The sequence below is a fragment of the Melospiza melodia genome, chromosome 4 (genome assembly GCF_035770615.1).
Source record: "Melospiza melodia melodia isolate bMelMel2 chromosome 4, bMelMel2.pri, whole genome shotgun sequence".
Taxonomy (NCBI): Eukaryota; Metazoa; Chordata; class Aves; order Passeriformes; family Passerellidae; genus Melospiza; species Melospiza melodia.
Genome location: NC_086197.1, coordinates 21272236 through 21296919, shown reverse-complemented (window position 1 = coordinate 21296919; position 24684 = coordinate 21272236). Strand labels below are relative to the sequence as shown.

Below are 24684 nucleotides of genomic sequence, written 5' to 3'. Positions count from 1 at the left end.
TTTCCCAGTCCCCATTTAATCACAATGCAATGGGAAAATGCTGAGTGCTGCTGAGACAGCCTAACAGCAGCCTTGCCAAAATACACAGGTATAATAAACCAGATAAAGCTGCAGCATGGGATTCAGAGCCTAGAACAACTCCTACACAAGCTAATAAATCCATGGGTTTTGATTAAAGTCAGTCATGTCCTCTGAATCTCCTTGTCTGGAATACAGGAGTTCTTAAGGGTCTGGAAGTAGGTATGTCTAACATGACTGACTCCAGAAAGGCACTTTCAGCTCTTGAACAAAATCAGTGTAGAAGTTAAAAAAAAAACAAAACAACTCTGCTTGATGCTTTTTCCCCTACAGGCTAGAATTAAGGAGGAAGTTTTTCACAGAAAGAGTGGTCAAATACTGGAATCATCTACCCAGGGAGGTGGTGGAGTCACCATCCCTCGATGTGTTTAAAAAAAGACTGGATGTGGCACTTGGTGCCATGATCTAGTTGAGGTGTTAGAACATGGGCTGGACTCAATGATCTTAAAGCTCTCTTCCAACCTAGAAATTCTGTGATTCTGTGTGATTCTGTGATTCATTTAACTTTAATTAAAGAAGATAGTTTTGCACTTAAAAAAAAAAAAATCTATGAAAGACTCCAGATTGGTTATCTGTACATTTATAAAGGTAACTAAAATAGCACAAACGGTTTCAAAGTTACAAAAGTAGACAGATGGCAGCACTAACTGTTTTAGCCTCTGTTTGTGAAACAGAAGTCATTGATAGAGGAACAAATTATCATCCCTGGATTATTTGTGGTAATTGCCCATCATGCTAAACACCAACTAATGGAAAGTACATGTATTTTGGCAATTTCCCTGGCTGTACAGGCTATGCTGGCTGCCATTCAGTTTGTCTCAGGTTAGGGGTACATGCTTGGACAATTACTGTGAGTCATGTGTTATGTGGTGCATGCCAGCATAAAGGCAGCACCAAGGAAAGCTTTCATTAACTTCCACTGCTCAACTACCCATTTTCCTTGGCCTAAAAAAACCCTTAAAATCACTTCACTATGTGAAAGAAAATCTCTTGCACACAGAAATTAGGACATCTTCAAATTATCCCTTCCTCTCAGACTGGCAGTTTTCTTAGGGATGATCAGCTGAAATCTGGTGCTGTTCCTCAGGTTGGGAACACTGATGTACTTGCACATATTTTCTTACAGGATATTCAGCTTTACTCTGAATAAGGTTAAATCAAAGAAATTCCAAGAAATTATACACAAGGATTGGTTTGATGTAATATAAAATAAAATATAAAAGTTTTAAAATTCCTAAGAAAATGCAAGGTAAAAGCAAGCAAGAAACAACAATAACCACCTGATCATAATTCAGTATTTTGCAAACTGATTCAGAGACAAACAGAATTTTTCCTCTGTTGCATCCAACCACAAACAGGAATCCATCTGCAGCCTGAAAATATAAAGATACTGTCTTTAAAAACGCACAATTAAAATAAACAATGAATATTAATGACTACAAGGAAGCATACTTTTAATCCTGATTTTTAAAATTAAATACAAGAAAGCTACAGAGGGGCAAGAGGAAATGGCTCCACACTGTCAGAGGGTGTGCTTAGATTGGATATTAGGAAGAAATTGCTCCCTGTGAGGGAGCTGAGGCCCTGGCACAGGCTGCCCAGAGATGCTGTGGCTGGCCCTGGATTCCTGGAAGTGTTCAATGCCAGGTTGGATGGGATCTGAGCAACCAGAAATAGTGGAAGGTGTCTTTGCCCATGGCAGGGAGTGGAATGAGATGAACTTTAAGGTCCCTTCCAACTCAGGCGATTCTGTGATTCTAAAAAAAAAAAGCAATTAAGATTGCAAGGACCAAACGAGGCCTTCAACCACACACAGCTAAAGTTCCTTAAAGACATCTTTGGCAAAAGTCCAGCTACAAAACATCTTCTTTTGGGAGCCACTCTTGGCAAAGTAGATCTTGGCAAAGCATTGTTGCAGCAAAGGAAAAAACCCACAAACCTAGCTGTGAATGAGGTGTGTGGGTTTGTGATGAAGTGTGCAAACAAGAGGGAAGATTTTATTCCAGGTATTTTCTGCACCTTTTGCAAAGCACATCTTTAAAAATGCCCATTTTGGTAGGACAGCCAACAACTGTGAGGATGTTCCTGCATAACTGGCAGCATTCTCTGCAGTTGCATGAAGATTTTTAGAATGGATGTATTAAACAGGCAGACTGTATGCAGATTATTGTCCTTCCAGGGCTGCTGCCTGCCATGCTCCTAAACCATCTCTGCACACCTTCATGAAAGCCTGGGTAGTGCACAGAGTTTAATCAGCACAAGAAAACACTTGCCTGAAGGAAATGATGGGAGAAAAAGCACTGTCCAACTAAAAACTGAAGCTTTAACAAGGACATGATTTATCTGAGAGTTTCCCTCCACTCACCCTAAGGATTAACTGCCGCAGTTCATCATCCTTCAGAAATGAAGGTTTATACCGCACTTCTGAGTAGGAGCTGCTGGAACCTGGGAAATGGGTCATTCACAGAGATCATGGCAAAAGTTACATTTTAAACTCACTTTTAGCAGAGCTATACTTGTTATGTCTTTTAGAATTTTTCTCTATGACCCCAATAGCTGAATTAAAAAAATAATTCAAGGCTCAAGAAATACTAAAAATAAAATTAAAACAGATTTCAAACATATCTGGTAATGAAAACAGATACACATAACTGGTTTTTTTCTTGCCCTTTATTAACACAAACCAAGCAAACTTCTGTTCAGATATCATTAATGTACTGCAACAGAAATGGTATTAGGAGAAGTGAATTTTCTAGAAACATTTCACAGGTATATTTCAGACCTCTTAACTAAATTCTCCTTCCTGAAACAGTATAATTCCAATATTTACCAATTATCTTTAGACATTAATAATGCTTCATTATTACTATAAAGCCAACAATCAAAAAACCAAACTGTTGTAGTCAAATCGAATGTCTCACTAAATATAGTGAGACTGACTCACTGCATGTACTGTTCTAGCACCCATGGCAAGTACTCTGTAAATTAATTTTTGTTCATTACACTTTTATCCATTAAATTTTTTTTTTGGTGTTACATTTTTTGTAACAGTTGAACACTTCAGCCCATTTCATCATGCACTATAACTCCACATAGTATATTGTATTCTCTTGAACCATTTGTTTTGAGGTAAATACAACTGTGCTGGGTGAAGTCCAGTGTTTACATCCTGTTGTTAAAATACAAATGCTTGAGCTGAAGATTTCTTGTTTAACTGCAAGTGCAGTTACTGTCCTGCTGGTTTACATTATTTCCTGCTGGTTCACATGACTTCTTCATGCAGACTCTCAGTCCTTTAGAAAAACCTCAAAACCCTTTACACCTGAGCCATTTCTATGATTCTATTACTGCCAAGGCAGCAACTTAATTAATTTTCTTCACTTCTTTGACCCGAAACTAACTGGGTTCTCCTTAGACCTGTTTATTCATAATCAGTGGGTTTTGCAATGCAGAGGGTCTTTGATCTTTGCTTAGAGTTGACCAAATGATTATTCTGAAACAGTGGTGCCAAAACACCTAAATATTCTGTGCAGCTGATACAAGCTGCACATTGCAGAGTTTATTTGGATATATTTTTTGGGGGGAGAGGGGAAAAAAAATCCAAAAACCTAGCAATAGCAGAAGGAGAGCAAAGAATATTTCCTGGGCTGATCCTCACACTAAAGCATTCCCTAAGATCCATTATTAACTTTCTCAGCTGACTGGGCTACCAGAAGTTTCTGTTTCTTGCTACTATCTACCATGTGAGGGTTTTTAAGACTTTAATGCGACCAAACTCATTGACCATTTTGTTAAATTATTTTCTGTCTTGCAACCTTCCTTTTGACTCCTGTACCTTCTAAAAAGGATCAAGGAGTAACCCAAGAGCAAGGCATGCCCTGAGCAGACAGGAAATATCAGAAACTGAAGGGTGGCTTTTTTTCTGCTGTACTAAGCAAAAACTTAAAATTACGTTCTGACAGCTACAGACATGAACACTTAAATGAGGAGCAGACTCAGAACTAAATACAGTAAGGAAATGTAAAATAAAATACTCTCGGTTTATTTAAAACCTGGGAAGATACACACAACAACTCCTACTAGAACAAGGATTTACAGGATGATGTTTCCCAAACTCACCTTTTAAAGACTTCAAGTGCTGCACAGCCATCCGTAGCACTGTGAGCTTGTCCAGCTTTCGGGCCATGGGATTGCACTGTGGTATCATGGCAGACAACTCCTCTATCAAATTATTCATTTTGTCTCTTCTTCTTTTCTCTGTCTGACTGTGAGCCTCTCTAAGAAGAAAAATTGTTTTTAAAGAGTGATGTAGGACACATTATTGTCTCCATAATATTCAGTTTCATTTTGGGAATGGAACTACCACCAGTACTACTGCACTGAAGCAGTTTTTCATATGCTACTTCTACTGGACAATTGAATTGGATTCACTTCAACAAAGATGAAATGGTCCCAATAATAATGGGAAATACTGAGGAGAAGAGATATCCCAAGAAACAATTTGATTACATTTGGCAGGAACAAGAGGTTATGAAGACTTCTAAAACATAAACCTTTCTTGAGACCCTTGCCATGCAAGTGATGACTGTGTCCCAGAGAACTCTTGATGTCATTGGGAATCAGTGAAAGACATTCCTGCTCCCACCTCTGCCTGGCCTGTGTAACTAAGATAGGGTGTTCATTCTGCTGCCTTTTAAGAAACCCCACAGCAATAAACATTACTTTTCCACATGCTTCTAAGAGATGGAGTGGAAACTGAAAAAAAACAAGTTGTGCCTTGTGTAATTGACCAGAAGTATCCCAGAAAGCTTTCCTGATAAGGTGGTACAAAGGCTGTCTCAGGTTTCATCTCTTGGTAAGCCTGTCAAGAACTCAGCCACAGAAAGAGCTTCTCTTCTCAGTGAGTTTTCATCAGGAAACTCCTTCTAGGGCACATGGCTGCACACCACAAGTGCATTTATAGCTCAGGTCACCTTTTCTTTACTTCTTTCTAGTGCATTGTGTCAGCTTTTCAACCCATCTCCTTCCCTCTAACACCCTCCAGCAGATCAAGGAAAGTTTCATTCACTCTCTTCCTCCTTACCCAGAAGATAAGCCAGCCACTCAATTAAAGCCCAGATGATTTTTCTTTCTAATTGAGGCCAGACACAGTAGTATAGTTATGCAAAATGAGGAATAAGTTTTGGTTAACTGATCTCCAAAACTTTTCCTTGTAGGCATACTGCAACGGAAGTTATTAAAGGCAATAAAGTTAACTACACCTGGCCTGTTGAGAAAGAGCAAAGTACAGTTTTAAAGATCTACCTGAATACTATTTTAATTAAAAAAAAAAAATAAAGCCTTCACCTCACAACTAATTCTGGGTCATTCTACCAAGCATTTAGCTTTTCTCTCTCAAAAGCCTTCCATGAGATTTATTTTTTTGAGTTATGCTCACATCTATGGGTTCACCCAACTCTTCCTTTATGTCAGGTAAGAACAATCAAGTAATATCCTGGGTATGCTCCTTGAACTGTGAACTTCAGGAAGACAAATACATGCATTCCAGGAAAGGGAACAACCTTCCACATCTCTGAAGGTCAATAAAGAATTATAACAAACTGGTCAGGTCGGTGCAGAAATTCAGGGGATGATTGAATGATTGAAAAAGGCTTCTGTTGTTTGCCACAGCCACAAAGGCAAAGGGAGAAAAGCAGGTTCCACAATAAGCTAGAGACAAATAATACTGGAAGGAGATAACTGATAAGCAAACCTCCAGACACCTTTGTACTGATTCTTTTTCCCTCCAACTAGTGCACCAAAAAGTCAGGAAAAAAGTTAACAATGCCACACAGAAGCCATTAAAGCAATGTACTACAATCTTATAGAGCAATCTGGGACATTCTGTGAAGAAAAAATAATTTTGAAGTGAAACTGTAAATATATCTTGGAACATTTTAGTTTCTTTAATTTTGTTTCAATTACAGGAACACTTCATAATTACTAGCTAGCATACTGTATAAATAATACTTCTGACAGCATGCTGAGTGGATTATGTATTTCTGGTTTGACATCTCTGCTCACATGAAAAATGAAAGACTTATTTTTAAATCAACTTTACAGCACAGCTCTGGTTTTACTACGTGGTTTGTCTGTAGTTTAAAATATTTGTTTGGCTGAACTGTGGTCACACAACATTTCAAATCTGGCAAGTGCTCTATGTGAATTTCAGTTTATGTGAATTCAAAGTTCAATGGCAAAACTTGAATAATTCCCTACACAAAAGCTTGTTCTAGAACAAGAAATCTGTGTTGTACTTTAGCCAAATCCATTTCCATGTGGAACAAATTCCAAATACCTCCAGAAGCAGACAAATCTAGAAAAAACAATTCTCAAATTCATACAGATGAAGGATCAGCTCCTTACACGACTTGAGTGTACTGCATTTAATTCTCACCTTAAAAACTTCAACCTCATGTTTTTGCTAAACCAACTGAGATATTCTGCAGCAACGTTTACCAAAATTATTAGCAAATAAAATCCTCAAGGAGGCTTTAAAAATTACTATAAATTTAGCAAGGAAAAGGAAAAGCTTACTGTTAAATGTTTGATAAAGTTTTAATGAATGTTATCCACAAACTCATATTTTACTATTTACTACTATTTTACTTATGTTTTACTACTGAATTTCAGTCTTCACTAGCAAAACATATTTCTATTGAAAATGAGTACCTGAAATCTTTTACTTTAACATGTTCTTCATCTTCACTCCTAGAAAAAACAAGGTACAGAGTTTTACATTACATATTTAATACTAGGCACTTCTTTCCTCCCACAGATTCCAGAAGATAGAAAAATGCTACAAAATTACTGTGGCTCCAGCAAAAGCAAACCCACAAAATCTCTCAAGCATAACTGACCTAGCAAGTGATGCATAACAGAAGGAGACCAGAGCACAACTGGCAATATTCACAGTTGTGTGAACATATTAAAGGGATAGTTCATAATTATGGGGCTTTTTTTACTCTGGAGACAACAACATTACTGGAACACTCAAATAACTTAAGACTAGCCTTGCTTTTATTTTTTTGTTTAAAGTTTTATAAGACAAAAATGTATGTTTTTATTTCTCATAACTTATTGTCAAGTTATAAAATAAGCAATCCTAAATTACATTTGAAAAAACCCAAAAAACCTAAGCTATTTCCCATACCCTACAGCAATGACTGGGAAGTCATAAAGTAATAAAACTGTGAATGAAACACAGTCTTAAGTGTCTGCAGCACAATAAACACTCTCTAACAGGAAACTATAAAGGATGATTCAAACAAGGCAATGAGCTTTTCTTTCCCTATGCCCACTGCACTGTTCCCCACTCTTTGGGAAGAATCCATGGCCTTGGTACCATGAGAATCAAGAGGAGAGGCCAAGCAGGCAGCAGGTGTCTCCCACAAGGAAAGGGAAGCAGGAGGATCCTTGGAGATTACAGCTTCAGGAAAGGTGCCAAAAGCTGCTGCCACCTGCAACTGAGCACTGAATCCAGTGAGGATCCAAACTAACAAGGCAGACTCTGGGATTTCACTGGAACCCAGCAATCTTCTAGACAGTCTGAGAAACCCAAACACAGAAGGAGGTTTGGCTCACAACACCCCAAGACTTTCATTCACTGAAATAGTTTCAGATTTAGACAAGTAAGCAATAACTAATATTGTCCTTCCATTCTAAAATAAACTTACCAGAAATATCTATATACTGTGAATTCCAACAGAATTTACATTCTCTGACCATAAGGGAAGAGGTAAGGAGCAGCCAGACCAGCTGCAATGCAGCATGTGCCCTATTAATTAACTTTCCTTCTCCCTCAGGAGCTCCACTTGGGGAAAAAATCTAGCACAAATTTGCTGTTCAAGCAATCAGTTCTAGCCTTCAATGGATTTTTATAGCCTCTGTCCTAACAGCTGTGGTGTTGCTGATATGAATAGCTAAATTAAAACCACCTTGACTACATGAACAGAGGGTGAAATTCTACTTTGTGGCTATATTGTGGGTATATTTAATTGGTACTATAAAGGACAGAATGGGTATCAATCAGTAAAAATAAAGAACACCAGCTTTTCTCTACTTTCTCAATTGATTTATTAAATATACTTCCCCATTTTTTCTAAAATGGAAGCTAATGTTTTAAAGGCAGAAAAGGAGGTTTTTTAGTCACACTTTCCATGACGAGCACCATGGAAAAAATCCACAAAGAAACAACCAATTTAACCCCAAAGAAAGATTTTTACACTCTTCTTCAGGCTATGTACCAAAAAGTGACTTCCCTGCAGAAAGGGACCTGGAGGTGCTGGCTGACAGCAGGCCCAGTTCAGGGCAGTCAGAGGGCAAAGCACATCGAACACCAGATGGACAAAGAGGTGATTGTCCTGCTGTGCCTTCACCTGGAATATTGTGGGCACTTCTGGGCCCCAAAATGTGAGAAGGTGTTTGGTGAAGATGAGAAGGTCCCTGAAGGAATTCAGAGAAAGGCAACAAAGCTGATGAAAGGATAGAAGGAATGTCCTGTGGGGAGTGGCCAAGGACTCCTGGTTTGTCCAGTTTGGAGAGAAGGAGGCTGAGGCCATCTCCTTGCTCTCTGCAGGTTCCTGAGGAGGGGAAGTGCACAGAGAGGTGCTGAGCTCTTCTCCCAGGTATCCAAGGATAGGGGAATGGTTTAAAAGCTGGGCAGGGGAGGTCTAGACTGGACATTAGGAAGCATTTCTGTACCAAGAAGGTGGGGAAACACTGGAACAGGCTTCCTGGAGAGGTGGTCACTGCCCCAGGCCTGTCAGTGTTGAAGAGGCATTTGGACAATGCCCTTTACAATGTGCCTTAACCTTTGGTCAGCCCTGAAGTGCTCAGGCTGTTGGACTGGATGATCACTGTAGGTCCCTTCCAAGGGAAACAGTTTATTCTATAAAAACACTGCATGGCTACTTACAAACAAATATTACCCAAGTAAGGTATCTTTTTCCAGATACAGAAAAAGAAAATGCAACAAAGTAACCATGTAATTAACAACCCTCCTGGGAGATATATTCCACAAAGGGTTTGCTTATGCTGCATAGTCACCTTGTAACAGCATTATTTTAACACAGTTATTATAATTGTAATTTTAAAAGCACTCTAAAAGGTATTAAAAAATGTTTACATTCACCAATCCTGGAAGAATATGAGAATATTTTCTTCACCTCCCTAAGTCTTCTGATTGAACTGGCACTTTTCACTCCTTCCCATTCTAAACTTCAATACTAACAAGTTTGGTAAGAGCATCATCTTAGAAAGAACTATCAGAAACCCTTAACATTGAATGGACCTGTCCATCCTGTTCCTTAACTAAATGTTTATCACCTTGTGCTGTACACAGACCTGCCCTGGGATGAAGCACTCCTCAAGGAACCCCACAGCTCATCTAGGCAAACAGCAAAGTGTGACAAGTTCACAGAACTCAAAATAGAAATGGATTCATTCATAAAAAGTACCTTTTCTGAGGATCACCATCAACTTCAACTGTATCCCTGCAGAAACAGATCACAAAGTAAGTAAAATGGAGTTTGAAGCACAACAAGATTACTTGATAGACCCAAAAACCTAAGTCACAGAAAAATTTTAAAGGTAACTCCACTTGATTGGTTGTTTTCAGCAAGATCATTAGTCCTAGAATCTAATTACTAATTCTTATTAGCCAGTACTTTTTCAATTAATTTTTTAACTTGGACGTTTTTTTTTTTTTTATCTGAGAGATTCAAACCTCAGGGGAACATTACCAAGAAACCAACACTTTTACTGAGCAGGTAAAGATCAAAAAGTGATACTGAAAAAGAATGGAGACTATTTTTTTTCCCTCAGAAACTAACATATTGCTGGAGTTTTCAGTTATCCACACGACACACTTGAATCTCCAAGTTGGCAATTACATCAACACCCACAGTACAGCTACTGCAGACCAATGGACTACATATGGGAGAAGCAGTGATTAAAGAGCTTTAATAATCACAAATACATGCACATCTCCTATTCCCCACCTTTTTAAACATGGATATTCTGCATTAGTTCAGAGATAGTTGTAGTGCACTACACCTGCACCTTGTGTCCCTTACTTCTGCCTGATTTACACAACTTTGAGCACACCACTTGGTTAACTGGCATCTGTTTGGCAGCTATAGAACAGGATAAAACAGTTGACAGTGTCCCCTCAGCAGTCAGGTATGAGCCACTTGAAAAGGATGAGCACTACAAGAGGACAGTCCCCATTTTTAGGTCACAGGTCTGTCACCACATTTAAGGAAATGGCTGCTCTGGTCACTGAAGCAGCAGCTCTAGATTAAACAATTCAATCAGTAATCTTGTCTCATGCTTGAAGGTAAAATTCTAGTATGTGCCTGGGAAACTTCAGGCAACTTAATGTGAAAAACGCCAATCGCTTGTTTTTAAAATTATAAAAGTTTAATAGTAATAAAATGGTTATAAAAATAGTAACACAATTAGAGTAATAACAATTTGGACAAATTGAATTAGGACAATATGAGACAATAAAAACAAAGAGTTACGGACTTCACGGTACATTTTTCTGGGCAGCACGAGCCTGATAAAGGACACACATTAACAGAGGATTAACCCTTAAAAACAACAGCCTGTTGCATATTCATACACCTCATACATGATGCACAAATTCCATTCAAACACAGGATTCTGTCTGGTCTTCATCAACTTCTCCCCTCTAATCCTAATAGTGCCTTCGAGGTGGGAAGAAGTGCGTTTCCTCTGATAAGAAGGCCATAAATTCTTTTTCTCTGAAAGATTCAGGTGTCCTGTGGCTGCTATCTCGCTGTGAGTCCTTTCTTTTAAATAAAACATCCTACATAGCATAGTTTCTATTTTAACAATTTTTATAACCTAAAACTATATTTAACACAGTACTTAAGAAAATTAATGCAGCATTGCTTTCTAACACAACACATATAATATTCATTTTAATATTTGCGAAAAGCCAATCATAAAATACATGCATTTTTCACATTAAGAACTTGCTTTTACTAGTAGGCAAAGAAGGAGAAAAAAACCCCTAAAAATTAGGATTGAAATTTCAGCATTAGAGGCACATTATCCAGACACTTCAGGCCAGGAAATGGCATTACAGAATCCTCCATATATCCCTTGGATTTAAGGATTACTTTTTCTATTTTTAATAATCGGGGACTGTCAAAGAACACATTTGGAAGACACTGTAAATGTAATGGTAATGAACAAAGGAAAGAGGATTAGAAGGGAGGGAGGGAGGAAGAGGAAAAGGAAAGACAGTGACCATGTTGCACAAACAAGAGACGAATGTCTCAGGTTGAGACACGGAGATTTGATTCACTTACTGGTTGTCAGAATCACTCCCCTTGCGCTTCCTGGGGATGTCAGGCAGGGCAGCATTGAAAGCCGTGCTGCTGGCAGCCTTGGGGGCGGGGTTCATGAGGCCGGGCCCTCCGCAGGCCACGCACGGGCTCCCATCCGCTGAGAACTGGTCTGGCAGCGAGAATAAAGGCTCAGTGTCCAGCAGGAGCTGCAGCACGCTGCACCCACCCTCATCCTCACCCTCATCATCAGCACTAAAAGCTGTGTGTGCGTGGCTCTGTGCCTCTGACACAAACAGCCAAGGCTGCACTGACACAAGCCAAGTCCAGCAAAAAGGCACACCTTCCCACAGAGCTGCAATGATCTCCCCATAAAAACTGCCCAATGTTGAAAACTCCACAATGGTTCTGCTGCAGCTCTGACTTTTTCATTCCCCACTGCTGACTATGGCATTTGAGCAGAAGTTTTCTTTCTTTGTTCTTCAGAGAAGCCAAAATTTGTACTTGTGACCTGTCTGTAAGTGTAGAAGTAATCTACACACCAAGGCAATACAGAACAGCTCTCCCCTCGCACAACCTTTGCACTTCAATTCCCCCCCACCTCAGACATCCTGCTGCAAGATCACCAGTTGTCAGCAGATCAAAATACTGGGGCTCAAACTAAATGAAAATTAAAAATACATTATGAACTGTTTTTTAATCAAGTGAGATATCAAAAAAATGGAAGTTTGCTATAATCGTATTCCTGACATAAAATCCGCAATTACACAGAACATCTGCCATGGAAGTTGGAAGAGTCTCAAAAACTTGTCAAGTTCCCTTCACAATTCTCCTCTAAAGGAAAACTGCTGTTTCTGGGAAGGCCAGAAGAGAAATCACAAGCCAAAGCAATCCTAGCAACCTAGTGGGAAAGGAGAGCAGTCTCCAGGAACATGAGCACTATTACCCTGTTTTTCTGTCTCAATGCAGCTATCACAAAGAATCACCCAGCTGATGTTCAGGCAAAGAGCCAAAGAGCCGGATTTAACTCTGCTTCACAAATGCAGGAACTCCTTCAGGCTCCATGTGCCAGTGAGGACAGATGAGAGATGAAGAGATGTCATTTAAGGAAGTGAGCATCTCCTGCTTCTAGCAGGGTGCAAAAACCAAGAGGATTACTTTGAAAATCCAGCAAGAAGAAAATCTGGACAATTTCTTGTGAGTCTTCTCTCTTTTTTAAGCATCTGTGCTGTTTGCAAAAATGTAGAAATGTCCAAAAACAATGATACAAATGATATTTTTTTCCCCTCTTACATGTAAACACATCTCACATCAGAAAAATGACCTTCTAGGTTTTCATTTGGTGTTGGAATACAGCTCTGGAGAGTTAAATGAAAATAGGCTAATACTCCAACAACAGCCTGGTCTTCCGCTAATCCTCTCTCTATCAAATCAGACAACACAAAGTCAGCCCCTGTTTTATTTTAGAAAGCTCTTTAACTCATTAAGTCACACAGGAAGTTTCAAAAAAAAAGAGATGGAAACAAAGAATCAACAAATACTTGACCAATATATGACAAGCTTTGGACATCTCTGACACCAAGAAAATCTAGTTATTTCAAACGCACATCACATTCAAATTAGGTATATTAAAAATATATTAAAGAAATTACATTATAAATACTATAAGTATTTCTATAAGACAGTGATAGATGTCTGAAATATTTTTATGAGTCTCCTTAAAAGTTTCATTTTCTATTTCTGTTATTAACACAATTCCAAAACAAACAAAAAATGCTGACAGATGCAAAGGAACTGTTTTTTAAAAGGAGCAGTTTTAATTTGCCCAGGTCAGAGCATCCTATAATTCCTGATTAAGCTATTGAAGTATAATCAGTCTTGATGAATATTCATAAAAGAGTACTTACTAAGCAGCAACTTACATGGTTCCAGGACCAGAATGCCTTCAGCACAACAGATCCCTTCGTCCTGGAACAAAGCAGGACAGCACAGACCCACTGACCTAAATACTGCTCTGCACACAGATGGCCAGCCTGCTTTCCAAACACTTCCCTTTAAAGGAACAAAATCCAAGGCCTCTTTTACAGGTTTTCCAATTTCTCTTCAATATTATTAAACAACTAGGTTTTTGCCCTCACACTCAAGCAACAATTTCTGAATACTGCAGTTATCTCTTCTACCTTTACTAACAACACCTATTTTCGTTATTCTTAAGTGAGAAAACAAAATATATTCAGATTACCAGTAACAGTGACCTATTAAGAACTTCCACACTACAATTATAGGGTGATAAATTGAATCCTTAACACTATCCCTGGGACAAACTAAATGCCAGTATGATGAGTGGCTGATCTTGGACAAAAATGTAAGGTTAAGAATCTGTACTGATCCCTGACATGCTCAGCATGCAGCTTACAGTCTTTACATATATATATATATTCTTTAAAAGCCCACGAATCAAACCCAAACCCCCATCAACAATGCAAAAGAAAATAAACAGAGAAATAAATAAATTTACAGCTTCAGAACAACCAAGCATAGCTGAACAGTGATTATGTGGAGTTGAACAGAAGTGAACAAATCTTTTTCGTACCTATCACTCACTGAGCAGAAATGGGCAGAAACAGCTCCCAAAGCCAAGGCTTTCCTAAGGCTTTGAAAAGTCAGGAAGGGTGATGGAAAATAATCTCTGAGGGCTCCATAAGAGCCATCACTATGGTACTGGGTGAATCCAGGGTGCTCACTCTGTCCCTGGAGTGTCCCAACCTTGTGTAGGCTGTGCTGAAAGATTTCTTTCCCTCTCTGGCTACACCACTTTGGGAGAGCTGAATAATGAATATAACAATCTTTAGGTTCACAAAAAAATGGTCTAGAATGTACCCAAATAACCAGGATGGGCGTCTATGATCAGAAAAAGTTGGATTTTTACCCGTCATTTGAGCACCTGGCTGAATTTCTTATGCTTGCATTTTTTGTGAATATTTTCATACCATTGGCATCACAACAAACACCTCTAAACACACATGAAGCAAACTGAAATAATTCCCAATTTCATAGCACACTTGCTTCATGAGAAATAATATCCAGAAAGACCAATCTTTATAACAAGTTGATGTTTCTATAAAACCAAAATCATTAGTGAATTCTAAAACCACTAGAAACAGTTTAAGTTAACTAGAGATGTTTTGTTTGACCACCCTAAAGGCTGTTACTCACACTAGTCTGGTTTGCAAGCCAAATAAAATTCCAGCTGAGAAATGACATTTTTACTGTTCATTCCATTGCTAATGCCCTGGAATACTGATAACCAGATATTAATGGCAAGTGAACAGTTCCTCCAATACATGTCTATTATAATCTTTCTCTCAGCATTAAGCCTATGTGCTTATCTATATTACAAATCAAAAATATTTTTAAAGCATATTATGCACATTGGGACAGATTAAAATAATGAGAATAATACAGGAATTCCTTCACTGGAATTACTCCCTCTGTGAAAAAGCAAAGACCATCCAAACAGTACAAACACATATGAGAAATAGCTCCTTCCCAGTAAGTGTATGTGAAATGAAAAACTGTTAGTTGAACACTCATTTTAGTGTATTTCATAAGTGAGAAAACAAAGTATTTAAGGGATGTTTCTCATAACAAGAGCATATTTCTCATAACAAGAGCATCCCCTACTCTTGTGGAAAATAAATAATAATTGGAGTCCCCAAGGGGCTGGCAAAGAAGGGAACAACTGCCAAGGAGCTGCAGGAAACTGTTTTGGGGGGAGATCCAAAGACAAACCAAATCAGCCATATTCCTGTGTCAGCAAAGTTTCTGTGTCAATCCCCTGCAATGCACTGAGATACAAGGCTTGGGAGACTCCACATTTTTACAATTACTCACAATAATATTTTCTAATCCCATGCCACATTCCTGAGCTGTTTTCACGACCAACAGTTTCAAGGTTTTCAATTCCTAAGCAAACACAAGCTTTAAGAAAAGGTTTATGAGCAAACTCCACCAGCCATAAAAAGGGAAATTCATGTGAACCAATAATGATGTCCATGTCTGAAGTAGCCATTCTGGTCCCTCTGGGAGGGAGGAAGACATTTCTAGGGTGATTCATCTCTCCCCAGAATAGATTCCTCCATTTGGCTAGATGAAATAAAACAGTTCTAGGGTGATTCATCTCAATCTAAAATAGATTCCTCCAGTTGGTTAGATGAGATACAGCCCAAGAGTGCCTATCTCTAGTCAGTAATTACACAGCGACCAAAGGAACTGCCTCACACTTGGACATCTAAAGATAAGTGAGATGAAACCCACCCCAAGCACAGAAATATCACACAATTATTTAACATCAGAGCCACAGACAGCACCTGTTTGCATCACATGCAACAAGTTCAAGCCCAAGCCAGGCTTTCCAAATTATTGGCCTAATTATGCACTACCTCAAGACCACCCAGCCCTAGCAGGGTTAGCTTTTCTGTCTAGGTTTGCAGGATACACATTAGCACTCCAAAATTAGCAGGAAGATACAAGTCATGTAGTATTAATAAATTAATAAATTAATTAAAGGAGCTGTCAGTCAGCCCTCATTTATTAGCCAGTTTAAAAAAGAACATCCAAATTCAGCTACCAAGATATTACACTAAAATGGGCTTGAAATAAAATATCATTAAAGAAGTACATTTATAAAGCTTATGGTGACACTTTCCATAGTCTGGGAATAAGTGAGACTTGGAGAAATGTGGTAGCTCTGCAGCTAACTAAATTAATGATGTGTTAACACTGGCACAACCTTTCCAAAAATAAGGAATTTTTAACCCAGCGTCCTAATTTGAAACACTTTCCAAGAAAAGGAGAAGAAAGAGGCTGCTTTGAATTCAGATTTCTAAGATCACAAATACCACAGACTACTAAATTTTCCAGAGGTGTGTATGTGGCATGCACAAAACCCTCCAGCCAGGGATCTGAGCTCTGTCAATTTTAAAGAACTCCAAATTCTGGTGTAAGCCAGTGTGAAGTGGCACCTGAGGGCTGTGCAGCCCAGCCACAGCAGTTCCTTTTAGACTGTAAAGTTCTGTCACAAATAACACAGTTTTTTGGTGTGGTTTTTTTTTTGTTTGTTTGCTTGTTTGGTTTTTGGTTGGTCAGCTGGGGTTTTCCTGGGGGTTTTGTGGGGTTTTTTTGCTTGTTTGGGTTTAGTTTGTTGGGTTTTTTTTAAGATGTGAGATAAAGCAGCTCTGCTGGGAGGAAAGGCTGAGGGAATTGGGATTGTTCAGCCTGGAGAGGAGAAGGCTTTGGGGAACCTCATTGTGCCCTTCCAGTGCCTGAAGGGAGCCCACATGGAAGAGGGAGAGAGACTCTGGACAAGGGGGAATGGCTTCACACTGACAGAGGCAAATAACTCCACACCATGTCAATTGTTTTATTTTACTGTGGAGTTAAATGTCTAAACTTTTAGTTTATTTTAGTGAATTCTTCTGCAGATACTCATTAGAGAGTGTGACAGTGCCACACACAGCCTGCACACGTACAGGAGTGTGTGAGAAAGAGTTACAGGTGCTGTGACATCAGCTTAAGGTCCTGCACATCTGAACACCTGTACAACAAAGAACTGTATCTTCTACACATAGCTGAGAGTTGTACTAAAAGATTCTTTGAATTTATTTTAGACCTTTAAAACAGGCCATGAAAAGCATTTTCAAACTTACAGCAAGTCTGGCATCAAGCTCATCACCTGCAGTACCTTGTATTGAAAGCTGGGATAACAATCTTTGGAATGAAGTTCTGAAAACAATAGAAATGTATGGACTAAAGCAGCTTATTCTTTCCTCAAATTTTATAAGCATGTGCAATGCAGGAGCAAGATACAGACAATTTAGCAATGAAAGCATCTTATGAACAACACTATCCAGAGAATAAACTCTTCTATGGTAAGAACATTGGATTTGGTTTTAATTTCACAAAATGAAAAAAGGAAAAAATTAAAACACTCTGAATTACATACATTTAAATCAAATTATAACACAGGCAACTGATTGCTCTCTGCATCTATTTTTACTCATTTTCATCACCTGGAAGAGAAGCAGTCAAAATCACGACTTACCACTTAAATGACACATTCACTTATCAGATCTCAAACACAAAATATTTGGCCAAATCTATCAGTGTATTAAAAAATAAAAGAAGGCAGGAGGCAGCTACTGGAAAGATCCTCCCCAAGGCCTGGAAAGGGCTCCCTGCTTTCCCAGGCACTTGCATGTTCACACCAGGTAGAAAGCACTGATAGGAATCAGGAGCCTCATATATCATAGCTCATTTCTGGGAAAAACAACCAACAAACAAAAAGCCAACCACAAATCCTAGAAAAATAGTGGACAGCTGTTTTCTTGTAAGTTTTGGAATCATATGATTGCAAAATGCTGAGTCCTATCAAGTGAGCTGTAGAATTTCCATGGTTTTAGCTGGCCCTGCAGTCCAAACAGGGAATTTTCAAAAGTTCACAATTATTCACTTCCAAAATCACTCACCAAATTATTTCTTCTTACAATGAATTTAATTCTTGGATGTGAAACGTCCAAGAGTTAGAGCTTGAGTTTAGAGTTTGTTTTTCATAATGTGCAAATGTACCAACAATAAGGTGTACATTCAAGTGAAAAGAAAAAATTCCACCCTAAAAACTACTAGGCAGGTAAGTTTAGTGTAGCCATATCCCACAAACAATTTAGATACTTTTGTCTTAAAAACAAAGAAACCCAAAATTTGTTTCTTTAAAATCCACTAAAAGAACAGGTATAAACATAGGCAGCAGAAGAAAGCAGGGATGGGGGTTAATTTCACAATAAAACATGAAAGCCTATGGTTCATTGATTTCCCAAATCTACTTGTAAATGGAAATGCCTGTGCATTTGGAGCTTTCTTCATTTTGATGATTTTGTCTCCTCTCAGTATATGCACGATATAGAAACAATGCATCTTAAGTTTTAAGCACAGTTGAGCAGACTGCAAAAACGCTACCAAAAAAAAAAAAACCCTGCACCACCACTTTGTTTTCAAACACTACATTTGCCACAGAATTTTACAACAGTATTTAAACAATCAAGCAGCCCAAACAGAAAAATGTCCAGGATTTCAGACAACAAGGATCCCCACATACATTAAAGCACACTCGACCCAAGAGGCATTTAGAAAACAACTGATAAACCTAGAAGAATTGGTGCTAACTACACAGAGCTGCAGTGATGGCTCAGGAGGGATCGGACCATTTGTGTTTCCCCACACCCCGTGCAAAACGCTCCCTTCCACTCGTTTCCGAGCAGGAACACGAGCAGCAGCTGGTAGTTTACAACCAGCCTTGATTTAGTAGCAGAAACTTATGATTAAAAACATGGAAAGATCAAACCTTGGTCGCCATACATGCGTGGGCACACATACAGACACAGAGAAAAGTCAGAATCACTGTACCTAAAATACTAAATCATGTTTACCTACCAAAAAAAAAAATCATACTAGAGTTTTAGGAATGCAAGGCTACATGCGTACCAGAAACAGAGAACTACAAACTTAGTTAAAAAAAAAAATCCAAACCGAAAGCCCCCAGATTTTTAGCGCACATGGCATCAGTATGATGACACATCTGTCACAGCAGTACAGCACAGTGACCATTACACGGGCGGATGCCAAGGGGACGGTGCCAGGCTCTTGTCAGTGCTGCCCAGGGACAGGACAAGGAGCAATGGACAAACTGAACACAAGAAGCTCAGCCTGAGGAAGAACTTCTGCACACTGAGGGTGGCAGAGCCCTGAACAGCTGCCCAGGGAGGGCCCGGAGTCTCCCTCTCCGGGGACATTCCAACCCAGCGGGACACGCTCCTGTGCCACCTGCTGCAGGTGACCCTGCCTGGCCACGGGGGTGGACTGGACCATCTCCAGAGCTCTTTTCCAACCCCATTCCGTGATTCTCTTTCCGCGTGGGCGCTCCAGGTACCTCCACTGAACTGCACCGAGCGGGAGCAGCGAGCCAGGAGCGCCCAGCGGGAATGAGCCACAGACGCGAGCGGCCCCGGAGCGGCACCGGGCACAGGAGCGGCCCCGAGCGCCCTCACGGAAGGACGGCACTGCCCCACGGGCACCAGCCCCACAACAACACCCGCCCGTGCCACATCACCGAGGCGGGCGGGCGGACAGACAGACAGACAGACACAAACAGGCAGACACACCCCACACACGGCGCCCGCCATCGCCCCCCACGCACGGAGCTACGCGCGGCAGGGGCGAGGGGGACGGGGCGCGCACCGCCCGCTCCTCGGGCGGACCCGCTCCCACCTTCCGCCGCCCGCCGCTCCTCCTCGGCGCCCTCGGCGCTTCCCGCTCCTGCTTCGGCCATGGCGGGCGGCCCCGTGCCCCGCTCCACAGCGCCCCCGGCACCGCCGGCATGCAGGGGGTGAGCTGAGGTGAGCAGAGGAGGAGCCGCCGGCGCCGGGGAGGGACCGCGGGCTGCCCCGCCAGCCGCCCCTCAGCGCCCCCGCCCCGCCATGTTCCCGCCCCGGCCCCGCGCCGCCTCTCGCGAGATGTGCGGCGGTGGCGGCGCCGCTGCGCTCCCCTCACGGCGGCCCCGCGGGTCGGGCTCGATCCGCGACGTGCGGCGAGCCCAGGGCTGCAGGGGCAAGTGCAGTAACTACTCGGGAGACACAGCGATGGCTTATTGCAGAGCTGCACAAGCCTGGGTGCTCTGTGGTGACGCCGCAAATAAAGCACTACCGCCCGGCTTTTCATGCCTTTATTTATACACGGAAATTCAGAGTAAGTTTCCAAGCACAGCAACATATAGACGTGATGGACCTGGAGTATTTTGCCAAGTTAGCGATGGATACACAGACATACATCTGCACTGATTTACTACATCCTTAAAACATGTTAGTTCCAGCATGTCCTTGAGTAAGGGATGCTGGCAGCTGCCTCTTCCACTGGTTAGATCTCCGTTCTTGCTGGTTAGGCTTGGAAATATACAAAGATCTTACATGAAGAATATCCCGACTTAAGATAATCTTGACATGTTCCCCATTTTGCAGCACTTGGGCTGGCGCCCTGCCCATGTCCAGGGGCTGGGCAGGGCTGGTGCTCCTTCCTCTGGATGGTATACAGAGGATGCTTCATCCGAGGAAGTGTCAGAATCTGGGAATAGTTTTGTTGGCAGAGGCCTCTGTGAGTGCTCAGAGAGCAGTCCCATCTGTCAGTGAAAAGTAGCATAAAATAGGGATAACTTCCACAGGTGTGCTGAAGTGTGTGAGCAGACCTGTAGCTGGCTTTTGGCAGTACCAGGAGCACGGTTCTGAAGTGAACCTGCCCATCACAGTGCTCTGGTTCACACCCTGGAGTGCCGGTGTGAGCGAGGGGTGTTCCTTGGGCACAAAGACCTCAAGGGGCACCTGTAAAAGATTAGTGTGTTCCAGCTATTCCCAGGCATTCCTTCCCTCCAGCAGATCCCACTAGAGCCAGTCTGTGAAATGAAATGAAACCTCTGCAACACAGATGGACCTCAGCAGTGCCTCTTCCATGTGACAGAGCCTCTGTCACTGTCCTGCCCCGTGTTGGTGCAGCCTGTGCCCACTCAGTTCCGCTTGCAGCTGTGACAGAAGAGGCTTTTGCTCAAGCACACAAATCCTGTGGGATTGATCCACAGCCATCTCTATCGGCTGCACAGCTGCTGCTTCTCTCTCTTAGGGCACCACAATATAAGAAAAATCTAAAGCTCTCAGAGAATGTCCAAAGTAAGGTTATGGAGATGGTACTGAAGGGCCTGAAGAGAAAGCCACAGAAGGAGCAGCTGAGGGCACTGGTCTGTTCAGCTGGAGAAGAGCAGGCTGAGGTCAGAGCTCACAGCAGTTCTGCAGCTTCCTCAGGAGAGGAAGAGGAGGGGCAGGCCCTGCTCTCTGCTCTGTGTGACCAGGGACAGGACCGAGGGAACAGCTGGAGCTGTGTCAGGGGAGGGTCAGGGTGGATATCAGGGAAAGGTTTTTCACTCAGAGGGTGCTGGGGCTCCCCAGAGATGGTCACAGCCCCAAGGCTGCCTGAGCTCCAGGAGGGTTTACACAGCGCTCTCAGGGATGCACAGGGTGGAATTGCTGGGGTGTCTGTGCAGGGCCAGGGGTTGTACTTCAGTGATCCTTCCAGCTCAGGATACTCCATGATTCTATGAACTCAGGCACCAGAAAATCTGAAGTACAGATGGTATTTATTGCTCACCAGTGGGGCCAGAGCTGCAGAGTTGGTGATGTATGTGTGGAGGAAGCTCCTTCTGCAGGTGTTCTTCTCCCACTGTTCTGGGGGCTTTCCCCTGTCTGTTATCAGTAATGGGGATCCTGTGGAGCTGGCAAGAGTAGCTGTAATATTTTGCAAAGGATATTATGTTCTTTAATCCTCAGTTCTGGTGGTTACTGTCAAAGTTAAAATTTACGTCTTTAGAGCTGCAGACAAGGAATCAGTTTTTTCAGATCTAGGGGCAGACTCTTAAGATAAAAACACCCTTTGCTAAAAGTAAGAAAATGTGTCTAAATACATGTGAAAAGGCAGCTGGGATCGGTCTCTTCTCCCAAGTAAAAAGCAGTAGGATGAGAGGGAACAGCCTCAACCTGTGCAAGGGAAGGTTTAGATTAAATATTAGGACAAAATTCTTCATTGAAGAATTGGAAAAGTCTGTCAGGAAAGCAGTGGAGTCACCAACCCCAGAGGTATTTAAAACATGTGTGGATGTGGCACTAGGGGATGTGGTTTAGTGGTGGATTTGGCAGTGTTGAGACTCAATGAGACAATGATCTCCAGGATCTCCTCCAAGTAAATGATTCTGTGATTCTAAGGGCTTGAGAAAGTAAATCCTCACAAAACACTACAAGCCAAATACATTCAAACACCTATGAATTTTATGTAATGTGGTGGAAAATCAGCAACTCACCTAGTTAGGTAGAGCTGGGAGGAAAAAAACCCAACCAGAAAACAAAGATGTGTTTCCTTCATAGCTTTCAGAGATGTAGGCAGAATTCACTTGTCTAAACTCCAAACTGTAATCTTGAGGATGGTTCCTCAGATGCAATCCTGAACTCCATTCATGACATCTTTTATAATTGGAAGCTCCCAGCACATTTCCCATCTGATGTGGAAGCTCCTTGTCTGTGTGGGAGGGGGCAGCTCAACATCTTGCCCGTGGCAGAGCCCAAGGGTTAGAGCACGCGGAAGGAGTGGGTGCATGGCTCTGACAGAATATTCCAGGGAAGAGGCCAGGGAATCGTGGCTCCCAGCTGGGGATGCAGCTGAAGAAATCCCATGGTACTTCTGTGACAGTCTCAATGCACACTTCTTCATAGTGTGCTTTTCCCCCTTGGAAATCTGACTTTTCATTTTAGAGAGTTATTTTCCATGTAATCCCACTGTTACTACTGCAAATATATCTGTATATATATATATGTATGTGTATCTCCATCATGATGGGTTCATCTGGTCTTGCAGAGTTTGCATTGAACAGAAGGAATTACAAACTCTTTCTGCCCTAAATGAAATTAAAAGCAGAAAAACAGAAGGGAGAGCTAAAAATCAGTTAAGATGCTGTTGCTGTCTTTGATAAACTGCTAGTATTAATGCACACTTATTTTATTCATATACCACAACTGATACTGAGAAAATTTTAATGGATTTATTCCCAAGAAGCTTAAATGTCATCTTTTGTCCTGCTAAAATAATGTCTTGCCCCAGTTTTGAAGCTGGGAGCTCCCTCCTCCAGGTTTGCATCATCAGTGGACACCCAAATGCTAAGGGGATTTCAGAAGTGAGTCAGCCACACTGACTGAAAATGTTTCAGGGACTCAGGAACCACCAAAAACTGAAAATGGCTGTTGTTATAAAGCTCAATGAGTTAAACATTTAAATAGTTCCCCAAAACTGTTTTAACAAGCTTAATAGCTAAACAGCTATTAAATACAAACTCTCTCCACATGGGAACATTAATGAGGACATTTAAAATCTTTGGGGTGTTCTTTTAACTGACTCACTAGAAACAGAACTACTGTACCTGATTCACATTTTGTTTCATATTTTTTAGTGCAGTTGCAATTCACTGCGGAAGTTCTTGGCACTAGGTCAGAAAATCAGATCAGTCTCCTGGCAGTATTTCTGCCTGTACTCCTCCTCCATGGTCAGTGTCATGTCAGCCAGCACTTGGATAATTCCTACAAACATAAAGGGCTGCCAGATCATTAGCACAGATCTGAGACATCATTTATTAGAGTCGTTTCTTATTCAAAGGTGATGACTGGGCCCTTCGCTGAACCTTTAATACATGACAGTAACTGGTGTTTATAGCACAGTGTGCCTCCAGTCTTGGCAGAGCAGGATCCCAGTTTATGTAAGGCACTGATTTTGAGTAGGCCACACTTGATATTTTTGCCCCATTTTAAGGTGAGCACTTTCTCTTGAGTAGCTTTCAGCAATAAAATAGGGAACAGAACGCTTTATGTAAGCCACAGATAGCCTCTTTTCTCCAAACAACTTATACAACAACGTGCTAAAGGGGTAAAAATAACAATCAAACCTCGGGGCAGTTAAATAATAGCCTGAGACTGAGCACTTAAAGTGTCTGTATTATTCCTCCTTTTCCCCTCTTCAGTCTGTATTATTCCTCCTTTTCCCCTCTTCAGTCACATCCAAAGCATAGCATGTCTCAGCTGTTTCCCAGGACGTGGCAGATGCCGTCCCAGTGATGTGCATTTCTTTGTGTATTTGCTGGGGCCAAGCTGGCCCCACACACACCTCACTGACCTGGGAGCAGGAACACAGGGAGTCACTCACTCTCCATTATTAGGGTGGCTTCTGTTACTTCTCACAAAAACACCCCTGGGGAGAGCCAGAGAACTTTTTTCTGCTGAAACTTAATAGCAGGAAACTGAAGTGACCCAGCTTTGTAAGTCTAAACAGAGATTTTTCATAACCTTCTCTCCCAGAACACAAATGTTTATGGTTTCCCCTCTGACTCTGGTCTTATATGGCTGAATGTACAGAATCAAATGTGGTTTTTTAGAGGACATATGAAAAAGTTATCTAGTTACAAGAATCAATCTTTTTTTAAAAATCTATTTCAGTCTGTTATTTGTATTTTATTCTGCTTAAGGTCACTGGATTACTTTTAAGGGCACCACATGCAATTTACTGACTTTGCTACAAATTCTGTGAGTATGTATTGGTACAATCTGGTAAAATCACTTTA

General features: G+C 41.2%; 1 protein-coding gene across 1 annotated transcript in view; it reads right to left on the bottom strand.

Annotated features, from left to right (window-relative positions):
* The window catches only part of BMAL2 (basic helix-loop-helix ARNT like 2), a 32993-nt gene extending 12995 nt beyond the window's left edge, over window positions 1-19998 (bottom strand). The window contains 9 exon segments of the mRNA XM_063154191.1: window positions 1359-1451; window positions 2444-2523; window positions 4198-4355; window positions 6790-6828; window positions 9576-9611; window positions 11460-11607; window positions 19758-19871; window positions 19874-19961; window positions 19963-19998. Of these exon segments, the coding sequence (XP_063010261.1) occupies window positions 1359-1451; window positions 2444-2523; window positions 4198-4355; window positions 6790-6828; window positions 9576-9611; window positions 11460-11607; window positions 19758-19871; window positions 19874-19961; window positions 19963-19968 (762 nt within the window). The 5' untranslated portion in view covers window positions 19969-19998.
* Window positions 19999-24684: the final 4686 nt, after the last annotated feature.